Source organism: Medicago truncatula, chromosome 1 (genome assembly GCF_003473485.1).
Source record: "Medicago truncatula cultivar Jemalong A17 chromosome 1, MtrunA17r5.0-ANR, whole genome shotgun sequence".
Classification (NCBI taxonomy): domain Eukaryota; kingdom Viridiplantae; phylum Streptophyta; class Magnoliopsida; order Fabales; family Fabaceae; genus Medicago; species Medicago truncatula.
This window is the reverse complement of record NC_053042.1, coordinates 20,399,928-20,419,415: the sequence shown is the minus strand read 5'-3', so window position 1 is coordinate 20,419,415 and position 19,488 is coordinate 20,399,928. Positions and strand designations below refer to the sequence as shown.

General features: G+C 34.1%; 1 protein-coding gene across 1 annotated transcript; it reads right to left on the bottom strand.

Annotated features, from left to right (window-relative positions):
* Positions 1–3,626: 3,626 nt before the first annotated feature.
* Positions 3,627–12,135, bottom strand: LOC11434475 (L-galactono-1,4-lactone dehydrogenase, mitochondrial). Its single transcript, XM_003590185.4, has 7 exons — positions 11,415–12,135; positions 10,463–10,713; positions 9,044–9,229; positions 5,874–6,294; positions 5,097–5,237; positions 4,557–4,723; positions 3,627–4,179 (listed from the first exon to the last, which is right to left on the bottom strand). Exons 1-6 carry the CDS (start codon positions 12,066–12,068, stop codon positions 4,565–4,567), a joined length of 1,812 nt encoding a protein of 603 aa, XP_003590233.2. The 5' UTR covers positions 12,069–12,135; the 3' UTR covers positions 3,627–4,179; positions 4,557–4,564.
* Between the last annotated feature and the right edge of the window lie 7,353 nt (positions 12,136–19,488).

The window sequence follows — 19,488 nt, the reverse complement described above, 5'->3', positions numbered from 1 at the left end:
GCTCCTAAACATCAATTAAATTAAATTTTTAATTCTAAAATAAATTGTCGTTTTATTATCAATCATACCAAATCAAATCTGCAACTAGCATAATAACAAATTTTTACTCCCAACTAGCATAATATTTCATGAATTCAAACAAAACATAACAGATTTTTACTCCCAACTAGCATAATATTTCAAGGATTCAAACAATTTCGAAGGAAACAAAAATAATCAGAAAATTACCAGTTGCCGGTGATGGTGCCGGTGATGGTGGTGAGTAACTAAAAAAGAGTTTCGATCTGCAAATGTTTCATGTGGGACAATAACTTTCGTATATGTTGTTCTTTGAGCTCGCCGTTACTTGCGGTTGTTATATTTGACCGAGAGAGAGAAAGGGTAAGCTAGGAAATAAAGATGGTGAGCTGGGAAAGAAAGAGAACTTTCAATCTGAAAAGAAAGAAGGAAAAACAATGTGTAGATGGTGGTAGGTCGCAGCTGGTAGTGTTTGAGGAAGATTTTTGAAGAATCGCCGACAACGGGGAGTGAATGTGGGAGTGTTGATCTAGAAAGGATTGAATGTGGAAGAATAATGAGTTATGTTTTTGGTGGAATGTGTTAGAGTGTGGAGAGGTGTAGGTGCTCTCTTGCTGAGGTGGAGTAGATCCAATCCATTACTTTGATGCTAAGGTAAAAATAAAAAATAAAAAATAAAAAATAAAAAAAGCATCTTTTGATCCCTCATGTCATGAGGGACCTGTTGGCTCCCTCATGTTAGACTGCACCTGTATATACACATATACAGTATTATGCAAATGGCCCCTTAGGTAACATTTTAATTCTTTATCTTTTTATTTTTTCGTTTTGGTCCTTTATCTTTTTAAATATTTTCACGATTACATTTTAAGTGGATTATGTTACCCATTCTATTAAAAAAAAGAAATCTCAGGTTATCTTCTTCTTCTCTAACATTTTTTTTTAACAAGCCTTCTTCTCCAATGGTAATTATGATGCAGCTCCAACATAAACCCTAAAAATCAAATCTTGAAAGACATGGCATCCTCACGCACACAAGGTTCACACACATTTATTTTTTTGGTTCCTTCTTTTCAAGTCTACCACGTGAATATTTCTGCAGGATGTGAAACATACATAGAAAGGGTCACGTTCAGAATCAAAACTTTAGAAATATAGAGAATCTAAACTTTAGAAACAAATACACAAATAACTTGTTACAAATTCTTAGTCTCATATCGTATTGGGTGGCATCTGGTTATGGGTTTGTGCATGTGTTTTTCTCTTTTTCTTCTTCAATGTGCATTTTTCTCTTCTTATGGGTTTTCATAAATAGTTGCTTATTTTGTGTGAAGAAATGAAAGGGTAAGCAAAAGAAACTATTAAAATAAAAGGATAGTCTAAATCATATTTTTTAACGGAAAGGTAACATTGAAACTATTTAAAAAGATAAAGGAAGAAAACGGAAAAATAATAAGATAAGGGACTAAAATGTTACCTAAAATTAAGTTAATTAAAGGACTATTTGCATAATTTTGCCTTTGTCTTTTTTTTTTATTTTGACAAATAGAGTAATTTTTCCTAGGCTCCTTTTTTTTTCTCGTACCCCCAATAGACACCTCCATGTGACGTTTTGTTTTAGACATTTTTCTCTTTGTCTCCTTAAACTCTTGTCTCTTTGTTCTCTTTTCTTCATCTCCCTAGTTTGATTTATCTTTCTCTCTCCCTAGCATGATCTCTCTTCACCATAAACCCCCTGAGTATTATCTCTTTATTCCCTGACGATGAAGACAATGGTTTACGAAGGGTGGTGGAACGAAGGGTTGATGGAGGTAGGGACGAAGCCACTCACAGTTGAGGGTGTGCAGCTGCACACCCTGAACTTAAATTTTTTGCATATACCATCCTATGATTTTGTCATTTTGAACACCTTGAATAATTGTTTTTGCACCACTAATCTGCTCACATTCAATCACTAACGAGAAAGGAGGGAAAAGGATGAAGCAAAAGCACTAAAGTAGTAGGACAAGAGAGGGGCAAACAAAGAATAATATAAAATGAAATTGACTAAATGTGTACAACAACAGTTGGATCTGAGAGATGGCAATGGCAGTGGTTAGATCTCAGAGCGACGATGGTTGTGGTTGTGAGATTTGAGGGTGAGGATGGCAACGGTGGTGGTGAGACATGAGGGTGAGGGTGGCAGCGACATTGGTGGTGACGACGAGACGAGAGCCTAAGAGATGGTGATTGTGGTGATTAGATATTAGGGTGACAGTGGTGGTGAGGTTTGAGCTTGAGGACAGCGGGGCGACGGTGGTGGGTGAGTGTGGTCGATGGTTGTAGCCGGAGAGGGAGAAAAAGTCGGAAGAGAGGGTAAAGGAAAAGAGAGAAGAGAGAGAGAAGGATGAAGGTGAGAAAGTTGCCCCTCAATTTTTGTCAATCGATGAAATTGAACTCGTTATAATTAACAAAAAATGTCACATGAAAGGGTGTAGTATAGTCTACATATCACTACTCTAATAAATATCTTTAGAATGCTTGTTAGCATGACTCTTGATTATATTGTTTTATGGAAAATGTCAACAAGTGTCTTATGGGCATTATTAAAAAACCAAAAGAGATAATTTTTGCATAAAAAATAATGTAATTATGTCTTTGAATTGTATTTCTAAAACAGATTTTCTTTTAATTTATTGCTTAAGCACGGCTCTTAAGTAGCTTGTTAGTATGATCCTTGTTCTCTAACTAACAAGTTGACGGTTGAAATTAGGAAATCCCAATCGAGGTCGGTCTACGACTTATTTTCATTTATTTCAAAATTAACACTAACAGTATGTTATAAATAATAAGGTTTAATTGCACTTTTGGACTCCTATCTTTCCAAAAGTTGCGGTTATGGACCCCTAACTAATTTAAATACAAAACAGCCCCCTATGTTTTGATTCTTTAGCAGTTTTGGACCCCCAAGGCAAAAAAAAAAAAAAAAAAAATTGACACGTGGCACCTCACTTAGGATGCCACGTCAGCGTTGACCGAGTCAACAATGGACTGGGGGTCCAAAACTGCCAAAGAATCAAAACATAGGGGGCTGTTTTGTATTTAAGAGGGGTCCATAGCCGCAACTTTTTGAAAGATAAGGGTCCAAAAGTGCAATTAAGTCAAATAATAACTCCGATTCTCCTAACCATTTGATTCACTTTTTACAAATGAAAAAATTGTGAGGGTTGAAACCTAATACCCCAAAAGTAGACAATATCTTATGGTTTGAGGTCGAAACATTAACATCAATGACGTAGCCAGAACTCGGGTAAAGGGGGCAAATTTTTTAACATTAATTAATAATTATCACTCCTTCCTCCTTCCATCCTTAAATATAAGTTTTCATTATAAATTTAACATGAGTCAGGATCCGTTGATTATATTAAATAAAAATTGTTAGTGTAATTGATGCCTCTGTTTTGTGTAATATTATGAAAGTTACTTTCTTAAAAGAAAAATATTCTCTTGAATGATTAACCAAGATAAACAAAATTGATTGGTTTGTTTGACATAATTATTTTTAAGAATTAGCCAGAAAAACTCGTAGAAACCAGATTCGCCTGTACATATTATCCACTCACTTTCTCTTACAGACAAAATAAGCACAAATGCCAACTATTTCATTTGAAAACACATTAACTAACAAGTTACAAACAGTAGATAAAGAGAAGCTTCCACTTGCAGAAGACATTCACAACAACTTGTTCATAATCATGCATTCGATCAATTTGGATAAACATTAATCTGTTTTCCAGGGCAACTCTTACAAACAAGATAATCAACATTGGGATCTTGCGGTCTTAACACCCATATAAGATCCATCCAAAACCTCCAAGGGTAGATTCTATCATAGCACGCCTTAGAAAAACAAGAGGGGAGTGCAAAGGTTCCTAAATAATTAGATGCACAAGTACTAAAGATTATTATGAACATATTTCATGCCAAAAGAAGAGCAATTCTTACAAAGTATATCGCCAACAGACTTTTTCTTTCTTCAGTTTTACCCCTTCTTAATGCTGCCACTTTCCAATGGAATGAGTAAGAACAACGTAAAAATTAACCCAGCTTTTATTAATACATTACATCGCAGCTCTTAAAGCTTCTTTTGACTTCAAGGCATCTTTCCATGCAAGCAATAAACTGAAAGAATGTATAAGCCCGCTTGTTACATCTTTTTTTAGAAGTTTTCATCTATTAATTACAAAAATTAAAAGAAAAATTGAGAATCTAAAATGAAAAAACTATAAACTGCTTCAAACAATAAGTTGTTTTTAGTAGCTTCTCCAGAAAATCACTTGTTATAACTAGTTTTTTTTTTTTTAATTACTTTTTTCAAAAATCTATAAATTATCGAGTATCTAAATTATTATTTTTTTTTAATCTGTAACGAATAGGCCTCATTTACGTATAATAATCCTGATTGTGTTTGTTTGACTAACATTATGCATCCTGAAGTTCCAAATATGTGGCTGCAGTCCAAGATATACTAAAAAGGAAAAGTTTAGACAATAACCGACCCATAATTTCATATGGTTTCTGATTGTGGGAAGAGCTTTTCCAACTTGTTGTTCGAAAGAACCTTATTGGGATCCAATTCATTTCTTGCCTTATTGTATGCATCCACTGGAAACCGCTTTCTCAGCCTTGCTTGGAGAGCTATAAGTTCATCCTTGTTCTTTGGAACCTACAGATCAGGTAATATGCACGGAGATTAACTGTAGTTCAAATACTCTATATTAATTTTTCCTATTAAAATATTTGGTTATATTAGCGATGTGAACCTTTAACGCCTGAGTTTATATCTTTAGCTTTGAAGCATAAGATGTTCAATATACAGTTCACTTACAACACAAACTGTAAATGCGAACATGACCATGTGCAGTGTGCACTCATTGTATGTGGATGAGAGAGAACTTTACATTCTAGGAACAATGATGCAAGATATTATGCAGAGAAAAAAAAATTGGTAATTATATATGAAGAAATTTGGGAAACATCAATGGATTAAACTGCTATGTTCGATCATTTTTTAGAGTTTATAAAGCTTTGATCATTACCTCAATCTTTGCCCAGTGTTCATAAGCAGAGTAATTATCCCATAATTTTGCCTGAGTTAGATGCCTATAATGAAAGAATTCTTCAGTTATATCTTTTCTCTGGCGAGCATCCATGGTAGGGAGGTACATTATTATACCAACCTGAAACAAAATAAGAGACATAATTAGTCACCAAAACCTTCCAAATAACGTTATAATGTAAAAATTTGTGGAAGAAGACAAGAATTATATTTTCATTGATGAATAAAGTTGAGCAAAAATAAAGACAAGTACTGGATTTAATACAAATTTGATTTTTCAATCAAAAAAGTTATATTTGTTCACCACAAAAATGCAAGTGTGGAGTAACTGGAGTGTAAGCTTTCAACAAAAAGTCGTTTAATCTTTTTCAAAAAGAAGCTTAAATTTTTAAATGACACCTGCACGCCCAAAAGATTAAACTTCTATACATAAAATGAAGCTCATCTAAACATTTATTTGGGCTAGATCAAAAAATCGGCACGTCTAGAAATGAAAAACATTTTTTGAGCAAACATACTTTATTTGAGAAGTAACTAGAGCCTTCCGCTTTTAAAATTTTGTTAACTAAACAGTACAAACATCAAGAAAACATAAAGCTAAGCTCTGATACTATGACCACAATCACATCAGTTTATTCATATTCACATGGACCAGAATTTAGAACTATATATATATATATATATATATATATATATATATATATATATATATATATATATATATATATATTGTTCATCCAGGATATAATTATATTACCCAAGAAAATATATCATCTTGTGAGGGGCTTGAGGCAGGACTCATGGGACTCCTGGTGCTAGCTGTCCAGCGCTGCTCAATTGGAGCAGGAGCAGGTATCTCTTCTTTCTCTATAAGTTTCTTCAGCTCTTCAATGTATTCAAGATCTTTCATGCTTGGTGTTGCAAGCTTTCCAGCAGGGAAACATGTCTCTGATACCCACTGTTGGCCTCCACAATCAAAGCCCAATATTTCATCACTCCATCCAACCCTGTATCCTTCTGACTTCTTCCAGAACTCGGCCTCGGCTTGATTGACCTTGACGATGTGATTTTTATTAAGTGGGTCTAGGGCAATTAGCCTATCTCTTAATTCTGTAAAAGAAAGCTCATCTATATTTTGTTCATCATCATCTGATGATTTGTTCCTAGATCCTTCTACTCTGTAAACACAAGTAGAAACCTGTGTGACTTAAACAGAAAAATTCACAGCATGGCGACAGTAAAATAACAACACAATTAACTACAGATATAGAAGAGATAGAAAGTCTGATAGCAGGGTGTTTAATAATACCTATCACGTTATTCATGTCAGTTTTTTTCCACGTACAGAGAAATTGATAACCTAAAGGTGCCATTTCTCAACACTAATTGCAATAATTTAATATATTTTTAGAAGTTTCTCATTATTTGTTTTCCATAACAAGGGTTATCCCTTCTCCCCTTTATCTCATCTTTGTCCTCTTTCACTCTATGGCAACAGGGTCATTCCCCTCTTTTCACCTTGACATTAGATGCAGATGCACTCCCCTCCTTTATTCCCTGTTTTTTTTGGAGAACAATGGCTCAAAGCTGTATCCACATGCGTGCTCCGCGACGAAAGGAAACGGAAGTGTATAAGCCAAACTCAACCTTGCGTCCCAGATCACAGTACAAAGGAGGGTTTGTTCAATCTGGTCACGGTACAGACGGAGAAAACACCCCACCTAACTGGTTGTAATACCCTTAGTTAGTTAGTTAGAATTTGTTATCATATACCCAAAAAAGGGAGAGAAACCAGCTTAAGCATATTGGGCGAGGGTCAGGGTCTCCTGAATAGCATGAAGGGTGGTATGTCTCGTATATCATCTTCTATCTCAGGATGGCTTGATCATAGTGAAGTGTACATTATAATACATCACAATCTGTTTTCTTCCTGCTTTTCATTTTATTCCTGGTCCAATTCAACTGAAATTACTGTTGGCAAACTGCCAACAAAGAAAACAATTAAAAGCGTGATAAAACAGAACATAAACACGAGATGAAACTTAAGCTACATCTTTGACATAGTGAAGCTCCACGCGCTGCCCTACTTTGATTATTAGAGATCAAATGTTCATGTTACTAGTGGTCATAGTATTATAACATGCAGACACTAAACTCAATTACAGTTCTGTATATCATACACAAATAGATCGGCGGACTAAGGTCCAAAGTGAATGTTCAGAGCCTTAAGGTGTCTCACATGGTAAAAACCCAAGTAGTGACCATGATTGTTGAGTTTGGATGCATTTCGGTTCAATGTCAACTATAATTCCACAAAAATAACCCTGTTAAAGCTTTTTTGAAAGACTTTTTGAAGGAGATGCATTTCCCGCCGAAGAGGCAGCAGCAAACCTACTCTCAGCTGAAAGAACGTAATTTTAGATGAGCTGGAGCATAATTTAAACCAAACTCAGAAGAGAATGTAGCTGCAGACCAATAAGGAAAGAACAGAACAGATTTTGCAGGTGAGAGATTGGTTGTATCTGCAGATGGGAGATTGGATGTGAGAAACTCAGATCAAGATCCTCTAAACCCTAACAAGTCATCCAAAATATTGGAGCTTGTTTATAAGCTACAACTACCTTCCCACAGTGTCGTAGAGCTTATCCTTTGTTTCATGTCAGGTGAGAGATTGGTTGTAACTGCAGATGGGAGATTGGATGTGAGAAACTCTGATCAAGATCCTCTGAACCCTACCAAGTCATCCAAAATATTGGAGCTTGTTTATAAGCTACAATTACCTTCCTACAGTGTCGTAGAGTTTATCCTTTGTTTCATGTCAGTCGAATGAAGAAGGCTGTACCAGAGCACTGATAGACAATTGGATATTACAGATAGACCAAGAATTTGTTGGATTTTCAATAATATCTCAAGGAGAAGCTAATTGCTTGTAAATAGTTGTTTGGTGAGTCAAGATAATGCTCACAATTTGTTTGTTTGTTTGGTTGGTGAGTAAGTGCTCACAATTTGGTTGTTTGGCGAGTCGAGTGCTCACAATTTGGTTGTTTGGTGAGTTAAGTGCTCACAATTGGTTTGTTTAGTCCGTTATTTAGTTTGTATATGATGGCTGCTCAAGAGGTTTCAACGTCAGTCACATTGGCTCATTTCAGTAATTCTACAGTTTGCCTATCTCACTCTATGGAGTCGGGTCATGGATTTTTGTATTGGTACTGTTAACACTTCCCAGGTGAGAATTCTTGGTAGCACTTTTGTGAAACCCAGCAGAGTATTGATACAAGGTCGTTAATAAAAAACGTACATAGTATGACAAATAGACAGATGGTAGGGGATTAAATCCCGCCTAACTGACAGCAATATACCTATAGTAATGATTTCTGTAATTAATACGAGTAAGGGTCCCGAAACCAGATTAGGAAAGGTTTACAGTTCAAGGAGAGGGTAACAGCCTCTCAAATTCCCTGAGTACCAGTTTTTCTCATTTATCACATTCTTTTCCCCCTATTTTTCATTTTATTCTCTTCCAGTTCTGACAAAGTCATTGCCACTTGGCAGAAAGTTGCTAATAATAAAATTCAATAAAAACCATGGTAAATGCAAAAGTATATCAGCGTGAGATTAAAGCACATTCAGATTATCAACCAACGTTTCTACCAACTATCTAATCAGCATAAAAATGCATTAGCATTTACCCCTCCATGCCTTTTAATTTACATGAAACTAGTATGATTTTCACCACCTACAAAAGGGTGAACGACAAAAGCAATAGACCATCGATTAATTCATTTAGTCTCTCTGATTCTGCTTCTGAATGCAAGTATTAGCCTTAAATTGGTAAAAAGTGCTTATACAAATAGTATCCCCTACATTAGTACTTCCAAATTAAAATAGATTTATAGATCAGACATAAATAACTAGGTGAAACTGTACCTATATTTCTGGATGGACTCCCTATAAAGGTCGCGGACATGCTGTATGGCTTCATCTTTAGTATATTTTGGCTTGAACTTGGGAGGACCTTTCCACTTTGAAACAGGATTGCATCTCACAACCACGGCAGACTCAGTATAAGGAATATAAAGGTACTTGACATGCTTATTCTCAGATAGCAATTTCCTGCATAAGATAAAAAATAGATAATATAAATCTTTGATTTCTAGGTAGATCCGCAATCAACCAGACCAAAGGCAACAAAAATGTTATACAAGCACATTCATGCAGCATAAATAAATTAGTGAAGTACACAGAGCTAACAAATATTTTGGCCCTCTCAAGATACATGTGATGTCATGTTCAAGCACCATTTATCAATGACATCAAATTGGCCCTTCAATGATAAATATCGATATCACTGTTGTCGTTCTCAGACAACTTTAGGATCATTTTGGGGACGAGTTTAATGTTACGTACAACTTTCAGCTAACCATTTGAGAATTTTTTAAATAGAAAAACATTGTAATGTTGCATACCCCTCAAAAAATTAATTAAACAGTTGCTCTGAATTCAAAGCACCATTATCAAAGTCAGAATTTATTGTCTTACAACATCAGGTGGAACTTGGAGGTCAATGGTTTTAATCAGAGAAATAGCATCTCCATTTATGGAATAAGAAGTTACCATTGCATAGACTGATCTACCTAAACCTGAAAACGGTGGGAGCCGTGGGCATTGAGTCACTCTGTTACTATTATCATTATAATAAATCATTAAACCAGCTCTAGTCACCAAATTAATTCCTCAAAAATAGAAAATAGATTGGTGACAAATAATTTCAAGAGACTAATTTATCCACGGAAATCTGTTGAGGACTATTGTAAATTGTAATACGATGAGATCACAGTCAAGATCATTTGAGGAGTTTCCTCTTCTTCTTGTTCTTCATACAACTATTATTATAGCAGCTGGGAGTAAACTTAGAGCCCGTTTATTTCAGTTTTTCATAAATAAATAAAAATAAAAAAATAAAAAATCATTTTAAAGTTGTTAGCGCTTGTTTAAGATTTTGAAGAAAAAAGAGATATGATTTTTTTATTGTAATAAGTAGCTATAAAAAAACAGTATTTGTAAGTACCAACAGTATTTATAAGTACCTCTTAAAATAAAAGTGATTTTATAATTGTAACATGAAAAATAGCTTCTGTTTTACATCTCTAAAGATAAATCATCTTTTTACACAATCTAAAAGATAACTAATTTCAATTTCAATGTTTATACAAACGGACCCTTAGCGAGTTCTTGATCTTAGTTTGATGTTCCAAACAGACTGAAAATAATGTATCAGGAATGAAACTTAAGCAAGCTAGTAATTGATTGATATACTAAAAAAAAAAAACGAAATTAAGCAATTACTTGTGATTTTTCTTTATCTCATCCATGGTTGAGACAAATGTGTGCTCCACAAGCTCCTGTCGATCAACACACTGTAGGGTGACTTCAGCCACAACTCCAAGTCCTCCAAGACCACAACGAGCAAGATAAAACAGCTCTGGATCTTTCTCTTTGGAGACTTCTATTGTCCCCTTGGCAGGGGTGACCAGTTTCATAGCAATGACTTGTTCATCAATAGGAGGCAAACGTGCACCAGTGCCATGTGCACCAACCTAATGCACATGAATGTAAAGAAGCACGGTTTAAATAAACAAGTGTAGGAAGGGATAGAATTACATTCACTAAACCACATAGAGGTCATTAAATTATGTAACCATAAATAAAAAACAACCACAATTTTCTGATTTCCTTCTAAAATAACATTTGCACACTCCTCAGATACATTCTATACTCAAGCAAATGCTTCAAATTAGGCCAAGATAAAGCATTAGTCATGCTAATACCTTAATCATCAAAACTTACTGAAATTCTTAGTCAAGTTAGTTTTATTATCATCACGGATTTTGAGACTAATTTGACCAATTGAATACAAATATATAAACTAGTTTGACACAGATAAAATGCCATTTTAGAAGTTTTAGTATGATCTCAATTTTTTAAACACTAACAACAATACGCAAATACAGCAACAACAACCAAGTCTTTACATGGATCAAATTACGTCGTAATGTTCTATCATAAACCATATTTGGTTCATTTTTCACTACATCCAGGTGGTGGTGCTGCGGTCCTTGCTCATTGCTCCTGAGCAAGGACCTCCATGTCATAGAGATACGACAAAATTTTGCATTGGTTGTTGAGACCTAACACAACCCTCTACTTTTACTAGGGCAGCTATGCATAGCAAGGGTAACATGGGTGGGATTAACAACAATATGAAAATGTGATATCTTTTATTTAGTGGCTAATTAACCTGAATGATGCCACCAATTTGTTGTTCCCTAATGGAAGCAAAATTCTGAAGAGTAAGTCCATGTTCCTTAATCCCATCGACAAGCTGCTGCACTCTAATCCCAGCCTGCACTCTCACAATCTTCTTCTCCTTATCAACTTCCAATATCGAATCCATCAAGCTCAAATTCACCATCCCAATTCTCGATAGCCCAATCCCATTCGGGGAAAGACCCGAGCCAACAGGTCTGATTCGCGTCTTACTCCGGTGGGCCTCATCAACAACACGCTCTAACTGGTCAAGGCTCTCAGGCTGATGAAAATGACGAGTCTGGACCTCATGGGTGCCACTCCAGTTGGAAACGGTGTGGAGATCCTCCGGCAATGGAGCGTAGCGGAAGATCTGAGCCTTCTTGTGCTTGGCGTTATCCGGTAAGGGAAAGGAGTAGTAAGTGGCGGCGCCGCAGAAGAGAAGGAGGGCGGCGTAGCCCAAGTATTTGCGGGTTTCAGCATCGGTGTTGGGTTCTGCTGGTAAAGAGGAGAATCGGCGGAGGAAGGGGTTTGGGGGTGTGATGGTTGTGAGGGTTCGGAGAGGGTGGGAATGTGAAGGAGTTAAAGTGTGATAGTGGTGATGGCGGAGATGTAGGGAACGTTTCAGAAGGAGAGGTCTCAACATCTCTAAGCTTGGAAGTTAGTATAGTGGTGATAGTGATTAGTGAAGGTGTGTGTAACTATCTATGGGAGGAGGGACTTCGAAAACAAAGATAGATAAATAAATAATTAATTTTACAGTAGAAATTAATTAATTGGTTAACACAATTTAAATATCACAAATCATATCCTTAACCACAATTAAACCGTTCAAATTTAGATATGTAACTGCGGTTGAGATCCATTGTAGTAAAAAAAAAAACAAAAAAAAAAGGTTTTGTTCCAAACTCCTTTTCTTATTTGGAGCCTTTTATCAACTTGTATTAGTCAATAAATCTCATAAATTATTGCCAATTTGTTTGAAGTAAGGTGTCTCTCAATTCAATTGATAATTTTGATTCATTTCATTGAGACCAGTTCTATTAATCCATTCTAGTATACCAATTTCACATTATGAGTTCTCTTCATTAACGTAAATTTTAACATATCAGCATAAGAAATTGTAAATCTGAGATGATGGAGGGGGACGGGAGGCAAAGTATACATTGTTGTGTGTCTCCTGACAGTGACCTCCTTGTATCGTATTGTCTCTGTTTATTGTCGAGTTTAATGGGTCGCTAATTTTTTTGGAGGAAGACTGATGAATCGTGTTTAAGAGGTTTGTTGTGTTGAAATTTGCATATGAAAATATGAGAAATGCATGAGAGGGAAATTGCAAAAGTTGTGAATTTGGATTGTGGATTAGATCGGATGGGATGGTTATGTTTTGTTCGACTGTGTGACTGCGTCATTTCCGTGACTGCACTGAATCTCAATCCATATATGTTCTTGGCATGAAACACATGAATCGGCCTGATGTGGTACGAAACAATCATTCTATGGTGAAAAAGACGAAGAAGGTCAGTGCATTTTGACATATCCTTTATTGTTTTGTACTTTCACACATATAATGTTTTTGAAGGTAAATCACCATACATAATAGACAGCGGAATTTAAATTTTTGATTTCCTTTCCTTGAATCATTATGAATTTGACACGAATCAGTAAAAGTGTTGTTACCTCTTGAAGTGCATGAACGATTTCGTTCACAACAAAGCAAGGTAGCAATGCCTCTACTCGTCCAGACGAACAAATCTCCTTTGATTCTCGGTGCTAACCAAGCGATCAGAGGTTCAGAGAGGACTAGAGTTTTGTAAAGTGGTAACTGAATATGCACGAGTGAGTTCTATTTATGGACTCACTTCTGCGCACCATAGCTTATGATGTACTACATTCCATTTAAAATGCATCGCACCTTACGGTGTACTACATTTTATAATTTAATTAGTTGAATTACAAATAAGTCTTGATTAATTTATAAATAAGTCTTGTTTATTTTCTCTCATATATATGTCTTATGTGTGTAACCCTATAGGTTAACGTCACATTGGTAATAATATTAAATGATATATTAATATTATAAACAACAGTAAGTATCTAGCAATACGTCGTTGTCACCCAAGTGACGCGAATATCATGTGATCTGATGAAACTTAATATGCGATAACGATCATGTACATAATTACCAATTTGCCCTTGTATCTATATTGAACACTAGGAATAGATTGTGTCACCCTTGTATAATACTTGTACTTCCTTATCCCAAAATATACTAAGTAACAAACGAGCCAAATATCCCATAATGACTTAATTCGGCATGACCATGCAAATTTACAGTCATATTTAATCAAGAGGCCTAAAAAATTTCTCTTGTTATACAGGAGGGGCAAATCTAGGACACTCATGTTCCTCAACATGATTCATCAACTGCTCATTAACTAAATTTATAGTTATTGAAGCCTCTAAGTTTTGGTGATGTTTTGTGCTTTTAGTCTTTAAGATTTATAGTTTCTTGTTGTTGATTCTTTTACTAGTTCAGCTAGTTTTTAGATTGTACAAAGCACCCTAGTGAGTCTAGATTTCTTGAACAAAAATGGTTGCATCATGTGTCTCACAAATGGTGTTAATAAGTTTTCAAAATTCACACTGAGGTTTCTGTGTTCTTATGAATCATATCACTAGTAGTCTGAATCGATTCACTTGCATCTGATATAAGCTTGCTTCTCTCTGACTTCATGTGAATCGTATCACTAATCAGTTGAATCGATTTATTTATGAATCGTATCATTTTTGTTTGAAACGATTCATCAAACTCTCTGACTTAGTCTGAATCGATTCAAAAAGATTATGAATCGTATCAATCTCCTTCTAGGCAATTTGAGTCGTTTCAATATTCACTTGACACGTTTCATCCTTCAACATATTTTTCCTCTTCTTTATTTTGTCTCATATGGTTTGAATCGATTCATCTATTTAGTGAATCGATTCACACAGTTATTTTTGTACGAAAATTTAGCTTTACTACCTTCTTCCATATATTGTCTTCTCCTCCAACTCCAAAAATCATTGAAACATTTGCATCTATTCTCTCTAGGGTGCTAGTAGGGATTATAAGTTGGTTCTCTCAAGAAGATTGGTTGGGCTTAATCAAGGCTTCAAAGGAAGTGAATAATCTCATTCTACCTCCAAAGGACTTGGGGGTCTTTCTAATCGTTCTTGAGGTCGAAGGGGGTTCGTTTAATCTCATTCTACGTAGCATTGAAGGCTCGAGTGAAGAGTTCGAAGGAGTGCACGGGTATTCAAGGATCCGAAGATTCAAGAAGCACCAAATTCAAGGGGTACTTGAAGTTTGGGGGAGTGTTTTACATAGGAGTTGAAGAATTAGGTTTTAATTTGAAGGAACTCTTGTAAGCATCGTAATCAACATTTGTTACATAGTGGATGACCTTGGTGAAGGTGTACTTCATCAAGAAGAGTAGAGGTGGCTCTAGCGAGGACGAGAAAGAGCGAACTACTATAAAAATATCGGTGTTATCTCTCTTTCCCTATCCTCTTTACTTTATGCTATTGCATGTGATTAATTGAATAATTGTTAGGTTAATTTCTAGTGTTGATCTAAGTAGTTTATCATTGAAAATCAATCTAATTCATTGAGTTAGGTTTCACATAATTTGCTTAGATCAATTGATTGCAAAATCTATTCAATTCTTCAATTGCACATGTATTATGTTTTTGATTTGACAGCTTAGTAATTTTGTTTATATAGGTTTGGTTTGAAATTGTGTATTGTTTTGTACTTTGTTCAAGGTCTATTCACATTTGATTGTATAATAAGATTTGTATCGTGAATCTCTCAATTCTAAGATTAAATCTTATTGCAAATATATTTGTCTTTTTGATTCATTGATTGTGATTGTTCGAGCACGATTCCAATAATCAATTTCCGGAAAATCTTTTAAAAAGCTATTCACCCCCCCTCCCTCTAGCTTGGTAACCATCTAGCCATATAGACCAACATCTATCATGTTACGGATAATGTTCGATTGACAAAAAAACACTTGAGTCCGCATATAGGAATCATAGTCGTTTCAATTCTAAGAGTGACATATACCATTATCATTATGAGAATATTTTATAAAAGTTTTATAACATGCTATGTAATATTTTCATGTGGGTTAATCTAATATAAATATTATTCCTAATATTTACACTATATAGACTTAATATCTCGTATCTATGATATATGGGACGTGGTCATCAATCTGCATACATAATAGTGTACACACTTTAGAAAGATTATTTAAGAAGATAATATATGGGTGAAGGAGATTGAAAAAAAGCTAAGGTTCCAGAATATGAAGAGAAATTGGAGAAAAGCTTGGGTCAATAACAAGGGGAAGGCATTAGGAGCAAAGAATGATCAAATTGTAATCATGAGCCATCATCTTCAACTTAAAATTTAAGGTAGATTCCCCTCCCTCAATCCTCATACATCATAGTTATGATCATTAGGATTTGGAGTGTTAATATATGAATGAAGATAATCATGAACCATGCATATAGTTCTAAGTGATGTTATGCATGTTAAATTATTTCTTATATGCTACTTCTATTAAAAGTGTATGATCTATTTTAGAGTTGTTCTCCATGTTTGCTGGTAGTTCGGATAGTTTTAGAGGTCATAAAAGATCCCAATATGTTGAATTTTCGTGTTGGAAATCAATGAGAAGAGAGCAAGTAAAATTCTAAAATTTGCAGCTTAGATACCCTGTTAATAAATTGAGCATATATTTTTATACAAAAATCATTTGAGAGTAAAACTTGAACCAATGCAAAGTAGACAAAAACATTTGCATAGTAGGCTCAAGAATTAATGAATTACATTGAGTAAAGTATAAGAAATTCAAGTTGCAAGTTGAGTTAAAGTTTCTTCCTTGTTTCTCTACCTATACATGTTATTTGGTAAAATTGTACAGATCGGATTGTTAAGCTCCAAAACTAAAATAATATTTATAATTTATACATTCCAAGATTTTATGGAAATGTTTGTTTACTCAATTTGAACATTGTTTGTTATGTTAATTAAATATGTGAAGTTGAGCTTTGCAATTGTAAAACTGAACTATAGGATTGGGTTGGTAGAATTGTCTGCACGCAGGGTATTTGATGAATTCATATATGAACTTGGTATTAGTTTAGAAGTTGCATTATGATTTTGAAACTTGAACTAGGATAGAGTATCAAATGAGGTAAGTAAACACGACTCCTTGCATTGTGTGAAAAAGTAATGTATGCTAAGAAACTTGTAGTATTTACTAGTTGTTTGTTGTACAACTAAGTAGACCAATGTATTTATATTACAAGTAGTTGTGATATATGCAACTAAGTATATATACAAGTTGTGTGGCTAAAGTTAGACTAAGGATCTTTCCTCCGAGTACAGAGGGAACCCTTAGGTGTCAGTTCTAATGTATGTAGTATATATACAAGTTGTGTGGCTAAAGTTAGACTAAGGATCTTTCCTCCGAGCACAGAGGGAACCCTTAGGTGTCAGTTCTAATGCATGTAGGTAAGTGGGGCGAGACTTACAAATGCAAGTTTATAGCAGACTACATTGGACAAATTGATCACTTAAGATTACCCACGTCTGAGTGATTGGTTAGACGCAGTTGTGCTTAATATAGTATAGTTGTATTAAAGTATATGAGATAATGCATGTGATGCTAGTATACATTGTATTTCTTTTATTAAAGTAATGTATTGTAATCATCATTATGTTTTTTTTAAAAGATGTAATCATTATGTTTAATCTAGAAATTGATTTAAACTTGGTATTCTATGTTTATCTCAATTTGAAACTCATTGAGATCGTAATATCTCATCTCACTCTATTGTGTTGGATCTTTAGTGAGATCTAGGATATTTAGCATGTGCGATTACTCCATTGTTATCACATAGTATTTCAATGGAATCCACAATACTTTGAACTAGGTCAAAGATGAACTTCTTGATCCAAACAACTTCTTTTGCGGCACTGGATGCTGCAATATACTCGACCTCTGCTGTAAAATTAGCAACTGCTTCCTGCTTTGAACTCTTCAAACTCACAATACCGCCATTTAAGCAAAACACATATCTAGATTGCGATCTAAAACCATCATGATATGTTTTAAAGATAGCTTATGTGTAGCCAATTACAACGAGCTTTTCTCGACCTCTATAAATCAAGAATGCATCTTTAGTTCTTCTCGAGTATTTAAGGATGTTTTTGACAACAATCCAATGATCGTTGCCAGGATTCGACTGGTATCGGCTGTTGCACATAAAGCATACAAGACATATGGTCGAGTATATAACATAGCATACATGATAGATCCAATTGCAGATGCGTATGGAACATTAATCATTTGATCCCCTTCTTCGTTAGTTGAAGGAGATTTTGCTTTTGATAAACTTATACTTGGGGACATATGTATAAATCCTTTCTTGGAATCATACAAATTGAAACCTGTCAAAATATTGTCTATGTATGTACTCATACTTAGGCCAAACAATATTTATGATCTATCTCTATAGATCCCGAGTCCTAATATACATGAGGCTTCACCTAAGTCTTTCATAAAATGAGGGCTTGTAGTATGACTAAGTCTTTGGAATGAAGGTGTCCTGTGTATATGACTTTTGGGGCACTCATCCTTGACGACGAGGCGACAAATTCTTCATATATGTGATGGTCTCTATCATTTAAGTTGAGTTTTTTTGAAGGATCATTTAAGTTGAGTTTTTCATTTGGTTTTTGTTTATTTGACAATTTATGTTTTGTATTGTTCTTCAATATTGGTTAACTTTTTTTTTTTTTATCATTCAAATAAGCATAATAAAAAGTAATTACTTAACCACTTTACAGTCTTTTTAAAAACATAAAAATTAGTTTTGTATTTATTCACTCTCTCTCTCTATAGACGTTGAGGTATAGCCAAACGATCCATATAAAATGTCTTCGATTACTAGCCTAGGACATGTGGCAACCATGCATGACCGTTGAAGTTACCATATTTTTTCATAGAGGTCTTGGAGCACTCTTACAAGGGCCACTTAATGAATTCATAAATCACATCTAACACATAAACAATCATAGATAAGTATATAATTATGCATGCCATTTTTTTTATTTGTTTAAATTTCAAATCATTTTCTTTTTTTATTCATTAAAAACAATCATTTACTATTTATCTTTCTTTAACTTTAATCTTTATGGTCATTTACATTTGTGCACTTAATTTTAATTGCACATTTGCTTTCTAACACTTTACTTTTTATGCACTTTACTTTTAACATTTTATTTTTATACACTTTGTTGTCAACTTTATATTTTGGTAAAGATATACAATCATCCGAAGGCATGAGTATTCAAATAATTTAATTTTATCATATTTATAGACATTTTGGTGATGAATATTATTAATTCGTAATCAGTTTGTTATTAGATTCATCATTTTTTTTTTATCTTAATAACTTTTAGGGTTAAAAATATGTTTTTGGTCTTTATAAATATATCAAATTTTCATTTTAGTCCCTCTAAAATTTTTCATTGACTTTTAGTCCCTATAAAAGTTTTAATCATCACTTATGGTCCCTATTTTAAAGTCAAATCATGTATTTATTAATGAAATTGTGCACAAATTTGTAAAATATTGTAAAAATCTCTAAAAAAATAATTAGAATATTTTAACAAAACATGAATTAAATATAAAATTTTAATCGCGAAAAGTATAAAAATTCATAAATTATACATATGAGTTTACTTAAATTGAGGGACTAAAAGTGAAAATGAAAAACTTTAGGACCAAAAATCAAATAATTTTTTTAGAAGGACTAAAACAAAAAGTTGACATAATTATATTTATAAGGACAAAAAAAATTATATTTAACCCTAATTTTTTAATTTGTGGCTCAATCAATATATTTTATTCACGAATATAAATATTCACCAAAAAAAAAAAACTCACGAATATAAATATCTTTGTTGATCTAAAAAAAAAAAAAATCTTTGTTGAAGTAAAAAA